Source organism: Tenrec ecaudatus, chromosome 5 (assembly GCF_050624435.1).
Source record: "Tenrec ecaudatus isolate mTenEca1 chromosome 5, mTenEca1.hap1, whole genome shotgun sequence".
In the NCBI taxonomy this organism is placed as follows: Eukaryota; Metazoa; Chordata; class Mammalia; order Afrosoricida; family Tenrecidae; genus Tenrec; species Tenrec ecaudatus.
Window position 1 is genome coordinate 180,495,611 of NC_134534.1, and position 25,633 is coordinate 180,521,243.

The 25,633-nt window shown below is 39.9% G+C and overlaps 1 protein-coding gene across 7 annotated transcripts in view; it reads right to left on the reverse strand.

Annotated features, from left to right (window-relative positions):
- The window catches only part of WAC (WW domain containing adaptor with coiled-coil), a 75,634-nt gene that overhangs the window by 33,845 nt on the left and 16,156 nt on the right, over positions 1-25,633 (reverse strand). For all 7 annotated transcript variants that reach the window (XM_075550371.1, XM_075550373.1, XM_075550368.1 and 4 more), the window contains exon 4: positions 2,305-2,423. In XM_075550371.1, the coding sequence (XP_075406486.1) occupies positions 2,305-2,423 (119 nt within the window). The remainder of the gene's footprint in view (positions 1-2,304; positions 2,424-25,633) is intronic.

Consider the following 25,633-nt stretch of genomic DNA (forward strand, 5'->3'; position numbering starts at 1 on the left):
CAATATTTGAACTGCAATAAACAGTGAAAAAACATGTTCACCAATGAATGCAACTCTGAGTTAGTGTTACTTTGTAAAATTACTGGGTCATTTCTGGCAGTGGTAGTGGTATGGTCTGTAAATCTTATACTATGTTTTGAATATATATTTTATTGAAAAATACTCATAGCAGTTTTATCAAGCTTGTTGTCCCAGCTACCACTGTTCTCTGATGCTAAAATTCGAGACTATGTACTATGTAACTTACATTCCTGCTTGTTTCTGCCACCACAAAACATTACAACATTTAAAAAGAAGCCCGTTTGCCTGCCCTTGCGCTGTAGTGGTTACGAGTTGGGCTGTGGTCTACCAGGTCCCCAGTTTGCATCTACCAGCAGGGAGAAAGACTTTGTGGGGGCTACCTACTTGTCTAGAGTTACAGTCTGGGAAACTCACAGGGGCCATGCGACCCTGTCTGACAGGGTCACCTTGCGCTGACATCAACTTGATGGCAGGCGGGGAGGTCTGAGTTTTAGTTCTGCTGTCCAATTAGCAATGTTCCCTTGGCCTAGTCACAGCCAGACGGTTCTAATTTCTAGCTCTCCCTTTCCCTTTCCAGAAACAGCTGCTTCTCAGTCCTCCAAAATAGGTACCACCACCAACTTTGTGGGGTGCCTTCTCTATGCAGTAACACTTCCTACTGTTCTCCCCAGCCCCAAGTAGTGATTATTATGATGTCAGACCTCATGTTCCTTGTTTTTCCCAACCTCTATATATCTGGCTTCCTCATTCGCTTATATTAAATCCTCATGTTATGTAATGATTCCTGCTTTCCTAAACTGGTAATTAATTTAAAGCTATTAAAAATCTATTTGATCCAAATACTGCTATGAACACCCTAATTTCTAAGGGAAAGTATTACCTACAAGGTTTCAAGAGTGTTTCAATGCTGACTAGGGTATAGCTATGTAGCAAACTTCTGCAGGCATTAAATTAGACTTCTTCAAACTAAGATGATTTCATTACAATCAGATAAAAATCCTTCAATAGTTTTCCAATACCACAACCTACATTTCATATGCAAGATATAGTCTTTAAGGTATCTCCCACTGATTTCCTATTGCTCCTGGTATTCTTCCACACTAACAAAATCCCTGCATTCCATCTAATACCCTATGCTGTATCACATTTCTTTCTCAGTGCTGTTCCCTGTATATTTCACATACAAATTCCAGACTTCTCAAAAACTTCTTCACCCAACCCGAGACCCCTTGAGTGCTCCCCCCAAAAGCAACATGTGCACTGTTTTCACTGTTTAATGTTCTGAGACTACCACAGGTCCGAAACTCTTAAGACCGGCCACATTTTTGTAATTTCATGTATTTACAACCTGCCATATGCCAAGTGGAAACATTTTCATCTCTGCTGAACTTGACTTTGTGGGACTTTTAAAAACATTTGAAATTCTGCATCGCGTTTCATGCCTTCAGTAATACAGATATTCAAATAATTCGTGCCTGCCGGCAGCGGCATATGCTACATGTTCAGTTGCTGGTTGCTAACCATAAGGTCAGCAGTGGAATCCACCAGCAATTCCACTCTTCTCCTGCAAAGATTTCTGAAAATCAAAGGGGCATTTCTACTCTGCCTTACACCAAGTCTACGCGTCAGAATGCACTTGATGGCAGTGAATTGATTTGTGCTTATTTTTGCTTTGGGTTGCTGTGCAGAATAAGGCACTCAGTAGAGCACAATTACTCAGCTGCCCATCAAAAGGCCAGTGGTTAGAAACGACCAGCTGCTCTGCAGGAGAAAGATGCGGCGGTCTGCTTTAGTAACGATTTACAGCCAAGAATTCTCACGAGGTGGTTCTAGTCTCGTCTTACATGTCACTATGAATTAGAATTCACTCAACGGTAGCTTTTGGTCTGGTCCAGCAGAGTCCACTAAAATTGTGCCCTTTTATATATTATGGAAACACGGCAAAGCGCAAGTTTAACTACTTAAAGTGAAACTAAAAGTAGTTTCACAGTTTAAGTTCTTCATATCTCAGATACAGCAAAGCTAAAATTCTGCTCTTAAAGGGAATGCTGATAAAATAACCAAAACGGTATTTCTGACTATCTCCAGTTACAAGAAATTAAAAGTTTAACTCATTAGTCAGAAATAGGGACACACCAGTACCAATTGAAAGAAACATCCATTCTAATTAAGACATTTCAAAACAATAAAAGAGATTATTAAGCAAGACTTGCTATTGGATTGGATTTTTTTTTTTTGCAACCAATTCTGAAAGATAAAACTGGTCATGTTTACAATACTTACTGCATCTGAAGTTTTGCTTGGGTTATTGCTCGGGTTATTGCTTGGGTTAGAAGAATGTGAATTTGAACTATGAAGAGCACTGTGGTTGTGTGAATTTTCTTGTGGAGAATAACTGGTCCCTTAAAAAGGCAAAGAAAAAGCATACTGAATTAACAATTTTGTTCAAATTTAATTTAAACTAGTTTCTACCCTATTATATTCTGACCATCTGTGTATTAATACTTTTGTATAGCATTTAGAATTCACACACACTCACATTTTCTATAATATATAAAGTACCTATGAGTCTGCTAAAGATGTGGTTTTAAACTATGTATGCACTACTACCAGAGCTGATAGCCTACATAACAATGTTCTTTAAAAGCATTGTTACTTAAGCAAAATTCTATCTGTACTAATTACTAGTAATCATTCATTTTTTGGTGTCCTTTAAAAATACTTTACTGAGAAAACTATAACCACTAGGTACTCAGAAGGAAACTGGTATAAAATTCTTCTACACAACTAATCGATCTTTCTGCAACCACCTTTCCATGAGGTGGTCTGTCCCTGTGACGATTCTTGCAAAGCCTCGGGAACCCAAGGGGCAGCTCTGTACTGTCCTATCAGGTTGCCCAGTGAGAATCAGCTCAATGGCAATGCGTTTGACTTTTCAGTTAGTGGTCACTCATTAGGGAAGCTAGAACCGGATTCAATAAAGACCAAAGGAAGCTAGTGAGGTGACAAGATATATAGGAAGAGAGTGTCACTTAACCTAGTCCAACGTAGGCAATATTAACAGATCTCCTAGGAACGTATTACAATACTTATGCTGGAAATGCCTGGTGGTAAGCATATCTCCGTGTTTATAATTTTACTTTGCTGTATGATGTTTTTATGTAAAATACAAAATCCCTTTTTTAATACATGAGATAACAATGCTGTAAGGATACAATGTCTAGTCTGGTCTGAGAATGCTATCCTTAGAAAAAGGCCTGCTACCTTGGTTAGTTTGTGAGAAGCTGAATTACAAAAGGTCCCACTTATGAAGCTTAAACCATGACAAAAATATAGCTTATGCTGAATACCACTTTCCTTCTGAAAGTCTAGAATTTTAAGTGCTAGGCAGTGGATGCCTATGAGTTAAGTAAAAAAGTATTCTTAGTCAAACAAAATGTGTTTTTAAATGTCTACTGTACACTTATACGGCGGCACACAAATTCTTTTAGTAATTACACTTGTCTCCATCTCCTTAGGGTGCCACTTCCCCCACGAAAGGTCCAATCTAAAAAGTATTCTGTAAGCCCAGTTCAATTCAAGATGGAACGTGAACTCAAAGGGTTATAGGCAACTGTTTCTTGGGATTCCAAAAAGGGTGATCTTGATTTTCTAAGGACACAGGAAAAACCAACAGGATGAAGACATTATTATTTTAAAGGAAAACTCTAGCTTTTCCAAGATAGAAAATAAAATGCCCCAGGAAAAGTTACACCAGGCCTCCTGCTCCATCACCCCCCACCCCCAATTATGCACCTGTTTCATTGTTCCCAGGGTCACAAAGGTTGTCCCAGCAGGCTTTCATTGGAAAACTAAAAGGCGGCTGATTTAAGTCAGAAATGATTCACTCACTGTCATGGAGTAAATTCCGATTCAGAGGTCCTATCGGCCAGGGTAGAACTGTCCCTGTGGGTTTCCCAGACTACAGCTTTTTACGCGCCTAGAAAGCCTGACCTTGCAGTTAGCAGCCCACGGCCCAACTTGTAACCACCACACAACCTGAACTGCCTTACAACTTTCTATAAATATTGTTTTGCCTTTCACTGTCTTTGTCCCAGCTCTCACGACCCGAACCAAATCATAGGCACTTCAGAACTAAACATAAGATGACAAACCACTAAAAAGACTGAGCCAAGGATGTGCATACTTTTCTCCAAAGAAAATACCCAAGTTGCCACTAAACACAATCAAATATTCTTACCACTGTTAGTAGGTAAATGCAATTCAAAACAAAACTCAGATAAAACTTTTATACTCACTCAGGTTAACCATTATAAAAATATTAGAAATATGTACGGGTTGTGATAAGCATTATACGAGTCCCCAGGGAAATAATTAAATAAGTTAAAAAATATTAGAAAGTAAGTATTCAATTTCTCCAGAATGTGTAGAAATTTAAGCTCTCGAGCAAACTATATACCATAGATACTTGAGTATAAGCTGTACCAAATATCAGCAAGGCACCTAATTTTATCACAAAAATGGCATTTAAATGTGCCGAAAACTCGGCTTATACATGAGTATATATGGTAACTGGTGTGGGCAAGTTTAGTGGTTCCTCGACAGTTGCACACAGAACTAATTATCATAAAACTGCAATTCCACCGTGGGCTGATTGTGTTACATAAAATCACATCGACCTGAAGATATATAAAAGTGTAAAGGTGAACTTTAGCCATTTAATCAGGTCACAGCCTTTTCATAAAGAGGGTCCTGGAAACCTTCCCTTCTCTGCCATTCACCTTCATGCTTTCTGGCTGATACTGTCTATTGCCAGAGCCTTGGAGATGCACCCACCACCACAGGATCCATACGACTTTGCACCCAACCTGTGATATTCCTGCATTCTGCATCGCTGTATGTGAGTCCAAAGAGGGGTTTATTGATTTGAGTTGGACTAGGCTGGGATCTTTTCTGGATATATAATTACTTAATATAAAGCTCTTTCTTATACAGGAGATATCTCTGGATTTCTTTTTCTAGTCCACTCAGTTCAACATACCAGGTATACAGCTAAGACTTGGAAAAAGAGACTCACCGAGATACAGGTAATTTCCAGCTTACGACAAAGTCAAGCTACAAAGAGCCACTCTAAGTAACCTCAAGTCTGGGGGTCGGTGCTGCTTATTGTGAGTAATAGAATGTACTACACGACTGCAGACATGCAATTTGGTAGTGCCCCAAATCTGTAAACTTACATGTTCTATTTCCCATCCCAAAAGGAATATAACAGAATTTACATGATCTAAAAAAAAAAATAGATTCTAGATTTCTAAAGATCACAAACGGCAGTAATAATGAAATAAAGAACACAACTCATCATTTATACCAGTGTTCACTGAAGCATCATTCAAAATTACCTAAGCGTTAACAGATTAATGGATTTAAAAGTGGTGTATCCATACAACGTGGTATTACTCCAAAACAAAGGAGTAAAAATCTGCTGCATGCTAAATGAATCAAAAACATTACTCTTTAGGGAAACAAGCCAGTCACAAAATGTTATAATTACCTTTATTTAAAATCTGCACCTCCCTCTTCTCCCCCCAAGCCCACAATTACTACTGAGTTGATTCTGTTGCACCATGGGCGTCCTTCAGTTGTTTTTTTTTAATCTCCAGGTTTTCCTTCCAAGATGTCTCTGGTTGGACTCAAACTGCCGACATTTCGGTCAGCAGTTCAAGTCTATTAACTGATTGTGCCACCCACGGACTCCAAGAAATATTTAGAATAGGCAAACACAGAAAAACTGCATAGACTAGAAGCAACCAACCAGCGGTTTGAGGGAGGGGGGAATTACTGCATAATGGGTAGTTTGTTTGGGGTGTTGAAAACAGAGTGCTGATGATTGCAAATACTATGAATATAATTAATGCCAGCTTTTAATTGTGCAAAATTGCACACTAAAAATATAAGGCCTATGGGGGAAAACAGAGTAGGGGTTACCCACTTAAAATTATGTACTTTTATAAACACAGAACTTAGAAAACACTAACAGTATAGTCAAGCATCTTAGTTATTCCTAGTACTCTCTCCTTACTTTACCCCCCACCCAAAAAAAAGGTTGGTTGTCTCAAACCCACCAGCCAAGATAAGGCATTCTTGCTGTCATAAAGATTGACAGCCAAAAAAAACAAAATAAAACAAAAAAGCAAACAAAACTGATTGACAGACTTGGAAAACCCAGAGCACAGTTCTACTCTGTTCTAGAGGGTTACTCTACATCAGAATCAACCGAACAGCAGTGCATCTGGGCTACTAAAGGAACCCTGGTGGCATAGTGATTCTGAGTTGGGCTGCTAACCACAAAGTTAGCAGTTCATGGGGCTTTCTGCCCCCACGATTATTTACAGCCTCAAAAATTCACGTAGTTCCAATCTGTTCAACAGTCACTGTACAGCGGTGTTTGGTTTTGTTAATTGTTTAACACTTTCTTTTAAGGTAAACTTTGAAAAAGATGCTTACCACTTAGATGAACACTGACAAACTGCAAAAATACATGTCACAAATACCAAGGAGTCCGCTAGATGAACCAAACATAGCAAGCTCACAAAAATTACAAAGTTCTCACCGAAGTTCATTAATAAAGATCGATTTAAAATAAATACTATCATCCTATATAAAACGTATATGCTAACTGCTTCCGACTCATATCAACCCCATACAGAAGATAGTAGACCTATGTGTAACAACCACTACGTGACCAGGGCTCCATTCTTATACTTAAGTATGACTAATAAGAACTCATAGCACTTGTTCCACCTGACCCACAAATTGGGTCAGTAACCATGTCAAGGACCAGTCCTAATGAAAGATCAATCATTGGGAAGGCACTAATGACTTTGATCTATATTTTGCTATGGCCATAACTGGTTATGGGTTGGGCTGCTAACTGCAGGGCAGGTAGTTTGAAACCAGCAGCAGCTCCAGGGGCTTTTTACCAAGTCGGCCATCTAGTCTCGTCGCTTGTCAAATAGGTAATGGTCGGTGTACAGGGATAGTATAGATCACATCAAGTCGGAAATGCTATGCTTTATCTGCATTTTCAAAATAGTACAATCTTTCGCCTCTAACGTCTCTTCGGTACCGTTAGGTTGGCTCCAATAGTGACTCTATGCACAACAGAATAAGACAATGCCCAGTCTTGCACCATCCTCACATTTGTTCCCAAGCCTGAGTTTACTTTTGTAGTCACTGTATCAATCCATCTCCCTGAGGTCTTCTATTTTGCCGACCTTCAACCTTAGGGTGCCTGCTGTACTCTTCCAGGGACCGAGCCTACCCTGGGGGCACAATGAGCTATTGTTGGAAGCCTAACCACAAGGCCAGCAGTTTAAAACCAGCCATCAGTTCCACGAAAGATGGCACTTTCTACTTCCATAAAGATTGAGCCTTGGAAACCCACAGGTGGTTTTACTGTAAGTTGGAAATCAAATTGGTGGCACTGTTGTTGAGCGTTTGGTGTCTCCTAGTGACGTGTCTAAATAAATATCAACGGCCACCATTCTTACAATCAAGGAGCATTCTTAGCTACACTATTTCCAAGACCGTTTTGTTCATTCTTCGGGTACTCCATGGTATTCAGTATTTCTCACCAACATTATAAAGGTTTTATTTTCTTCTCCAGTCTTCCTTATAAAAATGTCCAGATTTCACATGCATACGAGGCAACTGAAAACATCATTGTTTGGGTTAGATGCACCTTCGTCTTCAACGTGATACTTTTACTTTTAACACTTGAACCAGATCTTTTGCAGTAGATCTGCCAATGTTTGATTTCTTGATTGCTGCTTACAAGGGCATTGAAATCCCCGACAACTTTTTTCCTCCATTGTTATGTTGCTTATTGGATCAGTTTTAAGGATCTTTGATTTCTTTAAACTGATTTTAAGCCATACTGAAGGCTGCAGTCCCCGATCTTTAGTTTATCAAGTGCACATCTGGTCCTCTCCACTTTCATCCAAGTAAGGTATTGTAGGTGTTATTGAATCTTCCTCTAATCTTGAAGTCACATACTTCCCGTGGTCTAGCTTCAAGATCTTTGCGCAGCACACAGATTTGCTAAGTGTGATGAAAGGATACAGCCCTGACATGCATCTGGTTTTAGACCACAAAGTTCTTCTCCTTGTTCTGTGCAAAAGACTGCTTCGTGGTCTATTTATAGATTAAGTGAGCACCATTAAGTGTTCTAGAATTCCTTTTATGCTATCTCTAATTGGTCATAATCCAGACAACCAAATGCCTTCCCTTATTCAATAAAGCAGTTAAACATGTTTCTGGCATTCTCGGCTTTCAGCTAAAATCAATATGCTAGCAATGATACTACCTCCGCAGACCCTTTGAATCTGGCTTGGATGTCTAGAAGGTCTCAGCCAATGCCTAGCTGCAGCCCCCTTTAAAGTATTCTCAGCATAAAATTTACCTGGTGTGTGAAACTAATATTTGAAATTCTGCATTGCGTTGGATCTTTCTTGGGTATGGACATAAATATTTCTCAGTATTAAATCTTAGTATGGGTTTTATTAATACTAAAATCTGTCTCTTCTAATTCCCTATACTCCATCTTATACTTTTATTTACTTAGAAAATTCATCAGCTCATGACCTGAATCCTCTAGTGATTAGAACTGCTTAAGTAAATACCACCCACAGAGAAAAACACATGCCTAAGGACAGGGCTATGTAGAATTTATCCTGGTAAGGATCTCCACTTCCTAACTGGAACCATTTCAAAATTCACTGGGTTCTTCAAGTTGTTCTTCCATTTTCATTTCTATTTTGCCTCCATTTCAGAACATTCAACAAGACTGTCAAAGTAAGCTTTGAAGTGTTTTTAGCTCAGGCCATAACATGTCTTTTGAATTTTTAATGAGAACAAAGGAAAGCCAAACTTCTTTATACCACCTGGGCCCAATTTGCTTTTCCAGGATGCAACATTCACCACCTTTGCTCACTACACTCTCACCCCGCTGGCCTCTTTCAGTTCTTTAACATGCGAAGTCATTTCCTGCCTAGACACTTCACATTTATTGTCTCTTCTTGGAACACTGGGCCTAACTCTTTGTCTATATTCTGGATAATTCTTCAGGTCGTAGTTAATATGCCACACCCTCATGGATGTTCTCCTTGACTTCTCAAGTTAAAATGTACTGCCTACCACAGTAGCCCTCTTAATAGATTCACTTTGCTCAGCATAATCTTCCCCCCAATTTGCTCCCTGTGTTCTTATTTTTTAAATTAGCTAAGTGGTTATGGCTAGTCTAAGAGAAGAAAGAATATCTTTGCGAGAGGGAAGGAATAAAGGTTAGAATTAAAAATAGTCAAGAAAGACAATCTTAGGAAAATCGACCAAATTATCCTAAGACTCAATAAAAAAAAAAGGTAAAAGATATGGTTGAAAACGGGCTATCAAGTTTTCCCAAGGTAATGCTTTTAATCTTTATAGTACAAAACGGTAACCAGGGCACAGCGTGCCTATGTACTTACTGAATAATCAAGCAAGCAAGACAGAGCTGATTTTAACATAGAAATTCACATGTAACTCAATCTGAAAAAGCAAAAAAAATCTAGAGGAAAATAAATCCTACAAGTATGTTTTATGCCCTATATCTGCCGGACAAACTGTCAGATACATTAAAAACCAGTGCTATAAACAACAAAGATAATCTAAGACGAGTGAACCAAGTAGAAAGGACACTGCAGGTCAAGGAAACGATTATAAGCAATAGATAAAGTAAGAACAGGATGACAAGAGTTCAGAGAACTGGGGGTAAACTTAGCTATTCAGAAATAGGCGGCTTCTGAAGGTGAGACCATAGGGGAATATTTAGGTACCAACCTAAGGGAAAAAAATAGATTTCATTTTCTGGACAACGAATTCTCAAAAGTACTTAAGCCTGCCTATATACCCCCAAACAACGAAAGGCATTTGTTTCCTTGATTTGGAGATTTAGCATCATGATTTCACTGTGTTTTGCTTCTGTTTTATCTTTCAGTATTTTGTGCAGTAACTTGGGGTTTCAAAGGCTTTTGAGGAGCTGCCGAAATCCCAATTATTTGTCTCTAATTTGCCTGGAGCAAAAGAAGGAAAACCAGGAACAGGAGAATATGGAATACTAGCAAATTAAATCTCTGATCCACCACCATGCATTCATGAACTGGCACCCTTGTGACAATAGTTCATTGATTAAATATATCTTAGATAGACAATCATCACCGCTATCAATTTTGTAACATTTTCATTTTAATATTCATTACGTTCCCTACCATAACTCTATGAACTACTGTTTATCTCTATGGATTTACCTACCCTAGGATCTCATGTAAAGGAAGCTGTACAAAGCACCCTAACAAAAAAAAACAAACTTCAAAAGGAAGCAAATAAAAGAAAAACGATTAACAAATTACAAATGTTGTCAAGAGGGAATACTAACCATAGCTGCATAATTCACTTTGGTGCACTCTGAGGACAAAGCTATTCCTGGTCAACGGAGAGAATTCAATGAAGGCTTAATCCCGGTAGGGACTCTGAAAATGATTTTAGGCTCTCACTCTCTTCTGCCACCAGATGTTCAGCATATAAATTCTAATAGACTCCCTCCTCTGATCTTTGATGTTATTTACAATCCTTGGATCACACAGGCTGATAAGCTTCTTCCGTGTGGGTTTGGCTGGTTGTTTAAGATAAGCTTATAAAACACCAGCCGCTATTCTCATAGCAGGTCACCATCTGCTTTCTTCACTTTTGATACAGCATCCAGATCTTCGATGATTCCTTCATGAGGGTAATTATGCAGGGGTGTGTCATAAGGATTGGTGTGCAATAGAAAAGGGGAACAGAACAATGAAGTCCCCAGGGAAGACCAAAAATAGACTTTGGGGCCAGGGTGTGGGACCCCATCAGACTCAACTGGAAACCACTCTTAACGGTCAACAAACAGACCTTGAACTATTTACAAGGTTTTCTTTTTTCTGTTGTTGCTGGTCTTTTTGTTGTTTTCTTTTCTTTTGTTGCTTTGCTCTGTTTTTTTTTTTTGTTCAAATTATTCTCTCTCCAGGTCCATCAATAAAATCTGGAGAAAACAATGGAACCAACGTTCCAGGGGGACATGGGAGAGGGGGAGTCAGGGGAAAGGAAGTGGGTGTTAAAGCCAGGGACAAGGGAACAACAAGTGATGCAAAATTGATGGTGAGGAGGTCTGGTAGGGCTTGATCAATGATCAAGCGCTATGTAAACAAGAGGAATTACTGAAACCCAAATGAAGGCTGACATGATAATGGGACAAGAGGAAAGTAAAAGGAAATAGAGGAAGAAACTAGGAGGCAAAGGGCATTTACAGGTCTAAATACAAACACGCACACATGTAAATATATTTACATATGACAATGAGGAAATAGATCTATGTGTATATTTTTATAGGTCTAGTCTTAAGGTAGCAGATGGACATTGGGCCTCTACTCAAGCACTCCCTCAATGCTAGAATACTTTGTTCTATTAAACTGGCTTTCCATGATGCTCACTTTCCCGACGCAATGGCAGGCACACAAGTAAAGGTGGTGAAGAAAGCTGATAGTGCCCAGCTATCAAAAGATACAGCATCTGGGATCTTAAAGGCTTTAAGACAAACAAGCGGCCATCTAGCTGAGAAGCAACAAAGCCCACATGGAAGAAGCACACCAGTCTGTGTGATCACAAGGTGTTGATAGGATCAGGTATCAGACATCCAAGAACAAAAATCTTATCACTGTGAATGAGGGAGCGAGCGGGCAGACTGGAGACCCAAAGCTAATCTGTCGGCAACTGGACATCGCCTTACAGAAGGGTCACAGGGAGAAGAAGGGCCAGCCAGGATGCAGTATAGCAACAATGAAACCTACAACTTTCCTCTAGTTCTCTAATTCCCCCCAGTTATCTCTAGTCCCCCCCCACTATCATGATCCCCATTCTACCTTACAGACCCGGCTAGACTAGAGCATGTACACTGATACATATAAGAGCAGGAAACACAGGGAATCCAGAACAGATAAACCCCTCAGGTGCAATCATGAGAGTAGTGATACCAGGAGGGGAAGGGGAAGGTGGGGGAGAAGGGGAACCGATCACAATGATCTACATATAACCCCCTCCTCCTTGGGGGCGGACAACAGAAAAGTCGGTGAAGGGACACATCGGACAGTGTAAGTCATGGAAAAAATAATTTATTAATGATGAAAGGTTTGTGAGGGGAAGGAGGAAGGGAGGCAGGGGGGAAAATGAGGAGCTACTACCAAGGGCTCAAGTAGAAAGAAAAAGTTTTAAGGATGATGGCAGCAAATGTACAAATGTGCTTGACACAATGGACGGATGGCGATGAGTTGGACGGGACGAGCCCTCAATAAAATGATTAAAAAACAAAATCTATTCATGTATCCAAGGTTTATATATCTCTTCTACTTTAACTCACTGCCATGGAGTTGATGCACACTTATAGTGACCCTGGTGATATAGCGGCTTCAAGTTCAGCTGCTATCCACAGCAGGGTCAGCAGTTCTGAAAGCTTCTTTGGAGAAAGATGAGGCTTTCTGGCCTTGTCAACAGTGAGGGTACCTCCCTCACTTTTCTCTGCCTTCACCTCTCATATTTGCTGGCCCCGAGAGTTGTCTGAGTTCTATAATACAGTGGTTCTCAACCTGTGGTTCATGACCCCTATGGGGGCCAAACGACCCTTTCACAGGGGGCACCCAATTCATAACAGTAGCAAAATTACAGCTATGAAGTAGCATTGAAAAGAATTTAAGGGTTGGAGGGTCACCACAACAGGAGGAAATGTATTAAAGGGTTGTGGCATTAGGAAGGTTGAGAACCACTGCCAACCTTGCATCCAAGTGACTTTGCACTGACAACCTGTGATCTTCCTACTTTCTGCATCATTGCCCATGGTGTGTGAGCCTGAGGAAGACTATGGACTCGAGCTGGACTAGGTTGGCATCCTTTGCTATGTAAGTGCCACTAGATTTCTTGCTCTAGTCAACCTAACCTAACACACCCTTGTACATAAAACATACACATCGCTACATATTACATGTCTGAATAATAAATACATAAAATGTTAAGTAAACCTAACTAAATAATAGGCAATCCAGGAAAATTTGCTTATTTTATGAGTAAAACAAACTAGATACAAATAATAAAAAGTTAAATTGTTGCTGTAAGTCGCAGTTCAATATATACCAACTCATAGCAATGGTCAAGGAGCTTGTGCCATCATCAATAAGCTTCGGTCCATTGCCATGGCTACTATGTTAAATTAACAACCAGTGAAAGAGTATGTTAAAGGCTGTTATTTGTCTTTGATTACAAAGAAAACAATAGCTGAAGATTAAATTCTGGCCGAGTAGAAATGGACAGCAATCTAATTTGATGATTTATGACACTAGGTGAAGACTTCCCTACTTAGAAAAGTTAAGCAGTTCACTAATTTACTGACATACCAGACATATGAAAAATTGCCCACACAAAATTATGTAGATTAAGTCAATGCATCCTAGCCCAAAAGCAGTTAAAAAAAAAAATCACCTGTCCTTCAATGCGTGAATGGTTAAATAAACTGATACACCCACACTAAGAAAACTACTCAGCAATAAACTAACTAGTAATACAAACGTGCTTATTTCACAAGCTGCCCGCCTTGACTAGTCATATTAATCTTTGTCTCCTGTAATAAAATTGCACTGCACTGACACAAACTGCACGCGCAAATAGGACCATCTGAACTGGTGAAAATTGCAAAAGATGTGTCTCCTGCAATTCCGAGCTGGCTTTCATTTTTTGGGGTACTGAAGTTCTAGATGAAATTGTCCTTAAGGGAGAACTGGAGGAGGCTTTAAAGCAGCTCTGACTGGTAAAGCAGGTTAAGCTTTAGTTCAAACCCATGAGCTGTTGACTCAGGTGGGGTGGGGGAGGGGGACGGTTGTTCTCAAAAGGATTTACAGTCTAGAAACCCTAAGGAGTAGTTTTCTTCTGGTCCGATGGAAGGTTATTTGGGTCACTTTGCACTAATTCTTACGACCGCAGCAAATGATCTAAGAAAAACTTTCTTAAATGTTAACCAGTTGGGATTTTATTTTTTAACACGGGTTGTGTTTCCTATAGTCCTGCCTATTAACAATCACACAGGTGGTTTCATTCTCTCATTGTTTCACATCATGGCAACAATCTTACTGGTGATATTCTTCACTATCTCCACTAGAATCACTCCTTCTACCTTAACTAACCACCAAGGCCTGTTCTCCCATTCTACTGACTCCTTTGTCTCCATGACATCAGAAACTCTCTAAAAAAAAAAAAAACACATCTTTGCCTTGTTGAGACAACAGTAATAGCACAGCCAATTTCCTTTCACATTGGTCTCACTTTCTTTTTAATATTTGAATTCTAAATTTTATTTTAATCAGTTTCTATTTTACTAAGATGTTACTGTAATCCCCTTTAGGAATGCTGTATATAGAGGACATGGTATCTTGTGTTGCTATCAATATAAATGAGAAAAGTTATTAAAACAAGAGCCCCTCCCCCCCAAAAGCTTTTAAGATACTGTAAAGATTTACTGTAAAATTCCCAGATTTAAATGAGTGACTCACTCACTCATTGCCATCGACTCAGTACAACTCATTGCAACCCTATAGGACAGGACATACATACTGCCCTTCTGGGTTTCCAAAACCATAAGTAGCTTTATGCCAGTAGAAAGTCACATCTTTCTCTCCTGATGCACCTGGGGGTGAGTAGCCCACTTTGTAACCCACTATGCCCACCGGGGCTCTACAGTGTCACAGGTATACCATTTTAAAGAGTATTAAACTTCAACAAATCCTTTCAAACATAGGAAATTATTATGTAAGTTTTTAGAAAACTTTACTACAGCTGCCAATCAACACATTTAACATCCTCTCTGGTTTTCACTAATCACTTACTACCTATAAACCCAAATAAAGGATAGATGAAATACGGTATTATTAGAAATGCCCCGCGCATTAGTCAAATTATACTAGGAGTAATACGGTTGTTTCTAAATATAGATTTTTACTCAAATGGACACTAACAGACAGGGAGGGAGGGTAAGTGACACTTATTAATCATATTATAGTAGCTAAGAATTGTTAAAGCTTTCAGCTACATTATTATTCAAGTATATCTTTAAAGAGGTAGTGAAAATACTTATAGTTAAAACAAAAGGGAAACCTCCCCTTCTTAAAGACTTTGATACCATAATCTAGAAATTTTATTCTTTCCACATTCATATTATCTATTCCCACTCAAATGTACACCTCCCTTCTCTACCTTCAATTTCCCCCCTCATTTTCCCCCTCCCTCCTGTTCCCACCCCATGAAACCTAGATAATTTGTAAATTATTGTCATATCTTACACGGTCCGACATCTCCCTTCACCTACTTTTCTGTTGTCCATCCCTCAGGGAAGTGGTTGTATGTAGATCCTTGTAATTGGTTCCCCCTTACCACCCCACCCTCCCTGGAATCCCTGTGTTTCCAGTTCCTATCTATAACAGTGTACATCCTCTGGTCTAGCCAAGATTTTAAGGTAGAATTGGGATCATGATGGTGTGGTGGGGAGAAAGCATTTAGGAACTAGAGGAAAGTTGTATGTTTCATCGTTGCTACACTGCACCGACTAGCTCGTCTCCTTCCCGTGACCTTTCTGTCAGGGATGTCCAGTTGCCCACAGATGTGCTTTGGGCCCCCACTTGCACTTCCCCCTCATTCACAATATGATTTTTTTGTTCTTTGATGCCTGATAGCTAATCTCTTCAACACCTCGTTATTGCAAAGGCTGGTGTGCTTCTTCTATGTGGGCTTCGTTGCTTCTGAGCTAGATGGCCCCTTGTTTATCTTCAAGCCTTTAAAACCCCAGATGCTGTATCTTTTGGTAGCTGGGCACCATCAGCGTTCTTCACCACATTTGCTTATGCACCTGTTTTGTCTTCGGCGATTGTGTCGGGAAGGTGAGCATTATGGAATGCCAGTCAAACCTCAATTTTTAAAATTTGCTTTCATTTTCTTTTTTGGTCAAATTATAATTTTTAAAATGTAATTTCAAAGTACATTTCTGAGAAAATAAGTCAAATCTATGGGAATGAAAACATGAGAACATTCATGGGAAAATGGTGGAGCAGAGGTTAAGTGTAACTGCGGATGGGTAGCACTCAAGGTGTGACTTCCATTATTTTTTGCTTTTTTTCTTAAATTACTGCTGTGGGAAAGCTACAACAGATTACCACCCTAGAATTTGGGGGGTGTTTTTTTTTTTAAACTCTGAAATTTGTCATTTAGCAATAGAATGTAAACTATTTTAATAGGGTTTTCAAAACATTTTTTAAATCTCCAATATTAAATCCAACCCAAAAGGCACAGGGAAAAAAACAGATGAGAGTGGAACTGATCTCTCTCCCCTTGCCCCTTAGAATGGCCTCACGAATGGCACCAAGGGCCCATGCTGAAAGCAGTCAGTAACACCAGCCTGACAGCAAATAATAATCTCACAAATCACTTTAAAACTGTGCCAGTGTTCTCCAGCTATAAACAAAAATAAGCATCACGATGTACCCTAGAATAGTAACAAGCTGCTCTCTATTATCTAACTATTTCAATGAACTAGTACAGCACTAAGCTAAAGCCAATCCATTTACTCTGCACACTACACCTTCGACTGCCGCACCAAATGCCCATTCTGTGATTTCCCTCCACTGCATTCGACTGTTCTGACAGCACACACAAAAAACGCGAAGTAGGTTGCTCCTGTCTTCAATTACACAAAAGGATTCTTTCCTTTAGCCCACACCCTACTCTACGCCCGCTTTCTCTCAGTTCTAGTGCTCCCTCTCCCTTCCATATTCGTAGTGACTGGCACACAGGTGCCCAATATATTAATAGAAGGCATACATCTCTGTATTAAACTTTTTAATCAGCTATCATTATCTGGAGTACATCAGATTCTATCAACTCTCAAAAAACCCTCAGCTTTATGTTGGTCACATTCATTACTAGTAGCAATTTTAGTCAGTGACTCTACAGAGTCCAATGAGGAAAGAAGTCAAAAAATATATACAGGTTGGCTCATTTACATAAAACTATCTTTTCAATAATTTATACAAATAGAATGCTACACAGAACATCACAGAACAAAGCTGCATCAGGAATAAAACTGAGAGATGCAGTTTTCTAAAGCTTGATTTTATTTGTAGAAATATAAGGGGAGAGGCAGGCAGCAGGCCAACTACCAACAAATTCTACCATTTTAAAGTAATCCCTTGCTTGTTATCTTGTGGCTTCAGAAGTTTAAGAAGAAAATCTTACACACTTTCTATTTTTAGATGCCATCATTTCATTCAAGTTATGGTGGAAGTGCACTGACCCCCTTAGGGTTTCCTAGAAGGTAATTTTTCCCTATGAAGACGAAGGGTGGGTTTAAACCACCAACTAACTTCTTGGCTGGCAGTCAAGCATCTTAACTATTGCATCACTGGCCGGGCTTTCTATAGCTAAACAGCTAAATATTTCAGAGGGAAGGGTTGGTGGGACTGCACAAGTTCCCACCTTTGAGGAGGTACAGCCACTCCCTTGCTTTGCAATCACCCGGTAGTTAGTACAACACAGTAATGTGAATCTGAGTTTTCTTCTGACAAGTTGCTGGGCTTACACGGGTTTTACTCCAACACTTGAGCGTATAGACACAGCTTTCTAATTCTGAGTACTAACACACCTCAATAGCGTGATCTATACTGGCATTGAAAATAAAGCAAATTATACCTAACGGAAAATTTTAGTTGATTATACAAAGTTATTCTATTTCATTTCTAAAATACTGGTACTGGAACTCAAGTCAGGAATGACCACCAAATTACTTGCTTTTGTTAGAAAAGATTCTCACCTAACCGTAATTTAGCACACATCTCAGGAAGGTAACCAAGATACACAATTATGAATCAGTTGGTCTTTAATGAGATTGGCATTTTTAAAAAGCTCAAGTGATTCTGGGGCAAGTTTGTCTGTGAGGGCCACTTTGACAAACAATGGGTCAGGGTTTTGAAAAGGCAAAAAAGTATTATGTTTGAAAAAGGGTACAATGTTTCTCTAAATTACACTAAAGTATGTTCCAAAGAACACTGATAAAAGTGACATGACAATAAAAAAGTGGGTGAAGGTAGACATTGGTCAGTGTAACACAGGAAAAAAATGTATAAATTATCAAGGGTTCAGGAGGGAGGAAAAAATGAGGAGCTGATACCAAGGGCTCAAGTAGAAAGAAAACGTTTTGAAAATAATGGCAACAAATGTTCAAATGTGCTTGTTCATTATGCTTTCCAAAGCAAGTAAGTTTTATTTTCCAAAATTACAAACAAAAAAAAAGTGACGAGACTTGATAAGATCACTGCCAGTATATTTGCATTTGGAATTAAAAGCAATGGAATTAAAAGAAAGAAAAAACAGTGGAGTCTTTCCAAACTTTTGAACTTCCATGTATATACACTATTTTGATCCCTCCCGCAAAAGCCACTTCATAGACCCCAAGTAATTGATTAATGCCACCTTCACTTGATCTAATCTTTAAAGACTAGATTCTTAGGTCCTCTTGATAAAGTAGCAATGAGAATCCAAGCATTTGAGTCATCTGCTGCCCTGTGATAAGAACCAGAGCCACAAGTATCACTGCAATTCTTTAGATTAGTTCATGTCATTGCATTCAGTATGCTAATGACACCTAGTTATTACTCTTCATCACACATTTTAAATACCGGTGTCAAACTGCTGAAATAACAAGGACAGGGACAAAGAAAGGAATGTCCCCAAAGTGATCAAAGAACTGCACAGAGGTGAATGTGTCTATAGAGCTGCAAATGGGGAGAACAAGAGTCAAGAGGTCAAAGCCTTAACAATAGGGGGGTCGGGCAACAGATCTTATAGGGCTTTTCTGGCCACTGTAAGGACATCTGGAAAGGATCTGAGCTTAATAACATGATCTGATGGCTACACTGAGAACAGACTGAAAAGTGGGCTGGAAGGCAGAAAAGCAGAAAGCCCAGCAAGGACTTTTTGCCCTAAGCATTGGGAGGATGCGTTGTTTGGACTTCACAATCTAATCCTTTAACATCTCAGTCCAGGAAACCCTCAAGGGCAGTTCTACTCTATTCTTTAAAGTAGCTATGAGTCAAATTCAGCTCAATGGCCTTTAACATGATATTCTCTCTCTCTCTCACACACACAGTTCTATTTTTTCCCAAAAACTTTTGGACATCCCTTTGTAGCTACATTCACTGTATCTTTCACATATATAGCGCATAACAGGTCCCTGTATGTAACAACTATAGGAAGCTAACAATCAAGAGGATTCTGTCGTTTAAAAGGGGGGGAGACATTGTTATTTAGAAAAAAAATACAGCAATAATTTATCTTTAAAGGCTAAGATTTGAGTACTTAAGTTGCCCAGTACTGATTCTTCCACAAATCTTTGTTTTGAAATTTCAAACCTGGAAAGCTTAAAGTAATCATAGTCTTTATCTACATTCAGCAATCAAGAATTGGATTCCTCAATGACTGCAGCACCAGTGATACTAGACACAAGGTAAAAAGGGCCAAAGTGTTCAACAGATAGCTGAACCAATGTGGTCTACACATACAATGGATTATTTTGCCATAAAGAGAAATGGGATTTTCATACATGCTACAAATGGAAGCATGAATTATGGAAACAGACAAAGTGAAATCAGTTGCAAAAGGACGAAGATTTGTAGAATCTATACAAATTTAATAAAATGCAAAGTTGAGAGACAAGGGTTTCTTCTCGATACTAGCTGGTGCTTGAGAGGAGGGGACAGTGGGAGTTATGGACTAGGGCGTAGTTCTCAGACTTGTTGGCCTACGGCCTCCTTTACAGAAAATCCAAACAAAACCTCAGCACCTCCTAGGTGATTAAAAACGTTTGTTAAGATAGCCCATTTTCCAGGATAGATGTAGGCAGCTGTCATGGAGTGGATTCTAACTCGTAGGGATCTTTTGTGACAACCTAGATTAGGGGACTAGAGCAGCTATCCAAAGTGAACGATAACCAACCTCCAAGCCCCTGGGCGTAGGGATGCGGCAGCACCCGAACGTTTCTTTTCTTTTTCCTGGGATAGGGGCGTGGAGGGTGGTCATTTTTTTTTTCCTCCCTGAAAAGGGACAAGGAAGTCTGGAATCTATGGGTTAGAAGAAGTAATGACTTTTAAAAAGGCAAGTTGACCAGGCAAAACGGGCTAAATGAAAAGTATCCCAGAAAAAGGTGTGAAGACCCAAGGCAAAAGAGAACTTTCCCTCCCTGAGGGATGGACAACAGAAAAGTGGGTGAAGGAAGACGTCAGACACTCTAAGATGACAATAATTTAAAAATTATCAAGGGTTCATGAGGGAGAGGGGAGCAGGGCAGGAGGGGAAAAAAGGAGGAGCTGATCCCAGGGGATTACGTGGAGAACGAATGTTTTGAGAATGATGAGGGTAACGAATGTACAAAGGTGCTTTATACAATGGATGTATGTATGGATTGTGATGAGTTGTATAAGCCCCTAATAAAATAATTAAAAAGAAAATAAGAGAGAACTTTCACTATTGTTAAGAACGGAAAAATTTGTTATGGTTTGAGAATCAGAAAGAGATTCAGCTGTCTATTGAGAAGACACTGTTAAGAATTTTACCCAAAGAATAAGGAAAGTTTAGTTGAATTGTAGAGAAGCAGCTGAGGGGAGACAGTAGGCCAATTAGTTAGGAAAAGTATAATCTAAGACACAGCATAGGTGGATACTTGTTAGGAGGAAAGCATAATGGCACTGAAAGTGAACAAGAAGGGAGAACAAGACATGAGAACTTATACTCATAAAAACAGAATTCACTGCCATGGGGTGAATGGAGACTCAGAATGATCCTATAAAGCCCATAAATAGCAAAGCCTGGACTTCTGATCTGAACCTCAGCACATTATATCACAATGGTACATAAGTTGACAGCTTTACTCATTATAGATTTTTTAAAAGTTCATCTACACCAGTATAAATTGCAACACCTGGTATTCGCATTTGCATTCTACTTAACAGTAATTTTCCCACTATGTGTACACATCTTAAAAGTACACAGTGCACCATAGTTACTGCACGTTATTTGCACACTTAAAAAATATGACTTTAAGAGCCCCCAATAAAATGATATTTTTTAAAAAGTATGTGTCTTCTATTCTGGGAATGTGGAGGCATGAGCAAATCTAAGCACTCCTTCCCACAAGTGTACAGATAGCAACAGTACCTACATTCCACCCTGTAAGAACTAAGCAATGCTGGACAAAGAACGGCAGCAAGAAATTGTAGGGAAAGCACTTTTGCCACTATGACCACCCCCTCCCCCAAAAGACAGATGGGCTCCAGAGGCACCGCAGGGCCTCCACTCCACAAACTAACATAGGACTCTTCTGAGCACTGGCAAGGAAGGGTCTGTGCTCTCACTCTGAAATATAGCAGTTCTCCCAGCAAAAATTCCCTAGAAACAAATAGACATCCTACATTCAAGCAAGAAGAAATACACGGTGCCAACCAGCCCCGAAGTAGAGAGACGTGCTGTAACGTGGTGCTATGGTTGGTTGGTTGGTGCCGTGGAGTGAGCTGCAACTCCCAGCAAGCCCTCTATGGAAGGCTGCAGACCTGTCTTCATTGAGGACCCTAGAGACCTTACTAAGACACAGAAGAGGGAATATCCCCCTCTAAGTCATATTAGGAGATTAGAAAAGTCTGACAAAAGCCATGAAATAGAAAACTACAGACCAAAGATCCCTTTTGAATAGATGGAGATGCTTCAAATGTTCACTGAACAATTCCAGTATCTTTTCATTCCATTTTCCAATGAACTTTTTTTTTTTTTACAAAAAGCTCATTAAAAAATTCTGTACCAAGGATTAATCGTCTTTCCTTCCCTCTTCCCTTCCTGTCGGCAACAGTGAGCTGCCCGATCCACCATCTTACATCACCATAGTAACCACCAGGTCTCACCTTGCTGCACCACTTCACCTGGCCGCCTCACAAGGCCATACCCTGAGTTCCCACTGGGCCCTATAAACCTCACTGTACTACCAGGGGCCTGCTACCACACTGTGCTTTGCCACGCCTCACCCTTCTGCTTCCCGCTTCTTTGGCCCTTGGGCCTGGGAGCTACAGGACTTGGAAAGACTTTCAGCACAACTGACTCATGAAAAAGCTCCAGGAGAGGAGTAGCCAGACGCTGCAAGGCCTCATCCCAGAGGCAGAGCCCTATGCACAGCTGAACCTTAAGCCGCTCCCATTCTTGTTGCTGGCAACCCATCACCCACCTTCCCGTGGCTCCCAAACAAAATCTCACCTACCTCCTAACCCAAAGCAGCCCCAGTTTCCATCAGCAGCTTGAGAGAGAGGGACGAAGAGGGGCAGTAACGCAAGAACCACACCATACAAGGCAGGGAGGCAGGTGAGGTTATTACACAGGATGCCTGAGTGGTGTTGGGAAAATAATAGTCACAGAAGCTGTAGCTGGGCATGGAGACCATGATCCCTGTGGAATGGCAAGGTCATGGTCCAGCTCTGTTAAACTCCACACATCCCAAGATAGGCTCACTAACCTTCTTAGCATCTAGAATCACTCTACTTTAACCTTAAGACAAAAGGCGGAGTTCCCACAACGAGACAGGCACTGCACCAGGTGTTCTCTACTTGATTCTTACTCATTCACAGCAAGTAAATCAGTAGTAGAAGCGACAAGTGACTACTGTCTTAACCTGCTACTTCAGGCTACATAAGGGCCCCTAGCACATTGCCTCTCCTCACTCCAGTTCTGCCAGAGTAAGAAATTGCTAATATAAAAAAGACTAACCTCAGAAGTCCGAGTAGTCCAACATTAGAAAATCAGCAAAGATACCAGTCATTGTAGCTCATATTAATCGAATGAAAAGAACCACACGATCAGCTCAATTCATGGAGAAATGGTACTGGACAAAATCCAACATAATTTTTTTTTGCCCCCGGGCATATCGCTCCCCGGAGCCTCCGCTTTTTCTCAACATAATTTTATGATAAAAATAATCAACAAGCTGAGAATGGAATGGAAGGGTCTCAATTAGAGTATTTATTAAATATCCATAAATGGCATCATACTCGATGGAGAAAGATGGAGCGATTCCTTGGAAGATCTGGAATAAGATAAGGACGCCTGCTCTCACTGCTAATTCCATACTGTACTCCCAAATCCTAGCTAGAAAGGGAGGTGAGCCTATAGAAAGGAATGATCTCCAAATTAGTAAAGACGTATTCCAACTGCAGTTGGCATGACACTATATAAAGTACAAGGAATCCACACAAAAAGCTCCTAGTGACCAACACACATCAGCAGCAGGCGTTCCACAGAACAGCAATGAAAATTCTAAAAAGCCAATCAGGGAAATCACTCTAGTTACAATATAGCATCTGTCTTATTCAGTGCTGTTGAACGAGAAATACCACAAGTTGGTGACCACTCCATCCAATAAATTTACTCAGTTTAGGAAGCTAGAAGTTCAAATTCAGAGTAGCAGTTGAAGGGAGTGGCTTTCTGTCAGTTCTGGTAAAGGTTCTTGTCTCCTTGCAACAAACTGTGAAGTTAGCCTCCCCTCAGAGCTCTCCATTATGTCTTATCAGCACAAGAACTTTTCAGCATGGGGTACAAGGAGCTCTTCTTTCTGGATGGTAGTAAGGGTAAGGTCTCTCCATCTTTGTACACTTGTTTAATCTCTTAAAGCTCAAGAGATTGACTCAAGATAAAGCACAATCCTGCAGATTGTCCCGGCCTCTCACCCTGTACTTCATTAGCAATAGGGTATGTTTTGCAACAAATAGGATTACAAAATGGAAATAAATTTTGAGGGACCCAATTCAATCCAAAGCAGCAGCTAAAAGAATAAAATACCTAGGAATAAATTTAACACAAGGGAAAACACTTGTACTTTTAACTATATAAACCATTACTGAAAGAAACCAACTCCAATCCACTGCCATTGGGTCTGGCGACTACAGGACAGCAAACTGCCTGTTTGGGTTTCTGAAGCTATAGATAGCTTTCTGGGGGTTCAAAGCCTCATCTCCCCATGTTACCAGTTAGTTAACAGCCCCACCATGATTTCCAGTAAATGGAAAGTCCATGCTCATGGATTAATATTGTTAAGATGTCAGTATTACCCTAAACACTTTGCAGAGTCAACTCATTCCCCATCAAAATGCCAAGACTTCCCTGCAGAAATGGAAATGCCAATTCTCAAAGTTAAATGGAACTGCAAAGCAGTCTTGAAAACAGAACAGAAAGAAGAGTCACATTTCCCAATCTCAAAGCAAACTGGTATCGGTATAACAACAAGTATATTGACCAAATGTTTTCACACGTCTCTGTGCTGAGGGAGTGAGTGGATACAGCAAGTCCTTTTAGTGATGCATTTGGTCTCATTAGGGCGCCTTCAGGAAGAAACAACCAATTTAAGAAGTGGGAGGATCTGCTGGCTGACAGTCAACGTTATTAGGACTGGATTTAGGAATTCCAAGGACTAATACAAGTAGATTCACCTCAAAGGGCACAGGATAAACACGGGGCTTATTAGAAGTCAGAAAATTATTGGCAAAAAGATCTGCTCAATTTTTCAACGTTAGCAAGGGCTATCCTACAAAAATTTAGAAATATTCTCTCACCCATACCACTGACCTCATAACTTGCTCCTTCAGACTAACCATTTTGATATGATGCAAATCAGAGATCACAAAATTCTTTGGGAAAAAGCTAGTGATCTGCTAATACCCCTTCCAGAATTATGTATGTCTTCACACTTTATTGGTCAACAGAAAAGTGGGTGCAGGGAGACGGACAGTGTAAGACATGGCAAAATAATAATGACTTGTAAATTAACAAGGGTTCGTGAGGGAGGGGCTACGGGGAAGGAAGGGAAAAAAATGAACTGATGCCAGGGCTCAAGTGGAAACCAGATGTTTAGAGAATGACGATGGCAACAAATGTGCTTGACACAATGGATGGTTGTATGGATTGTGATAAGCGTTGTGCAAGCTCCCAATAAAATGATTAAAAATTTTTTTCTGTTGAATAAAAGGCTACTAATATCTAATATTTAGTGCACATGGAAAACTGTTCTGAATAGGCCACAAACAGGCTACAAAGTCTCAAATTTAAAAACATTGAAATACAACAAAGTATCCTCTCAGGTCACAACACTTTGAAATTACAAATCAACAAAGTCGCAAGTTTAAAAACATCGAAATACAACAAAGTATCCTCTCAGATCACAACACTATGAAATTATGAATCAACATGTGGAGAACAAGGGAAATACATGAAATTGTGTGACACCCTGCTTAAAAACTTCTGAGTAATAGATCTAATAAAAATTTCCTTGAATTGAAAATGGTAACACAAAATACCAAAACTCTTGAGCTGGAAAATTGCTGTGATAAACACATATATCAGCATAGAACCAAAATCAACACCTTAACCCACTACCTGC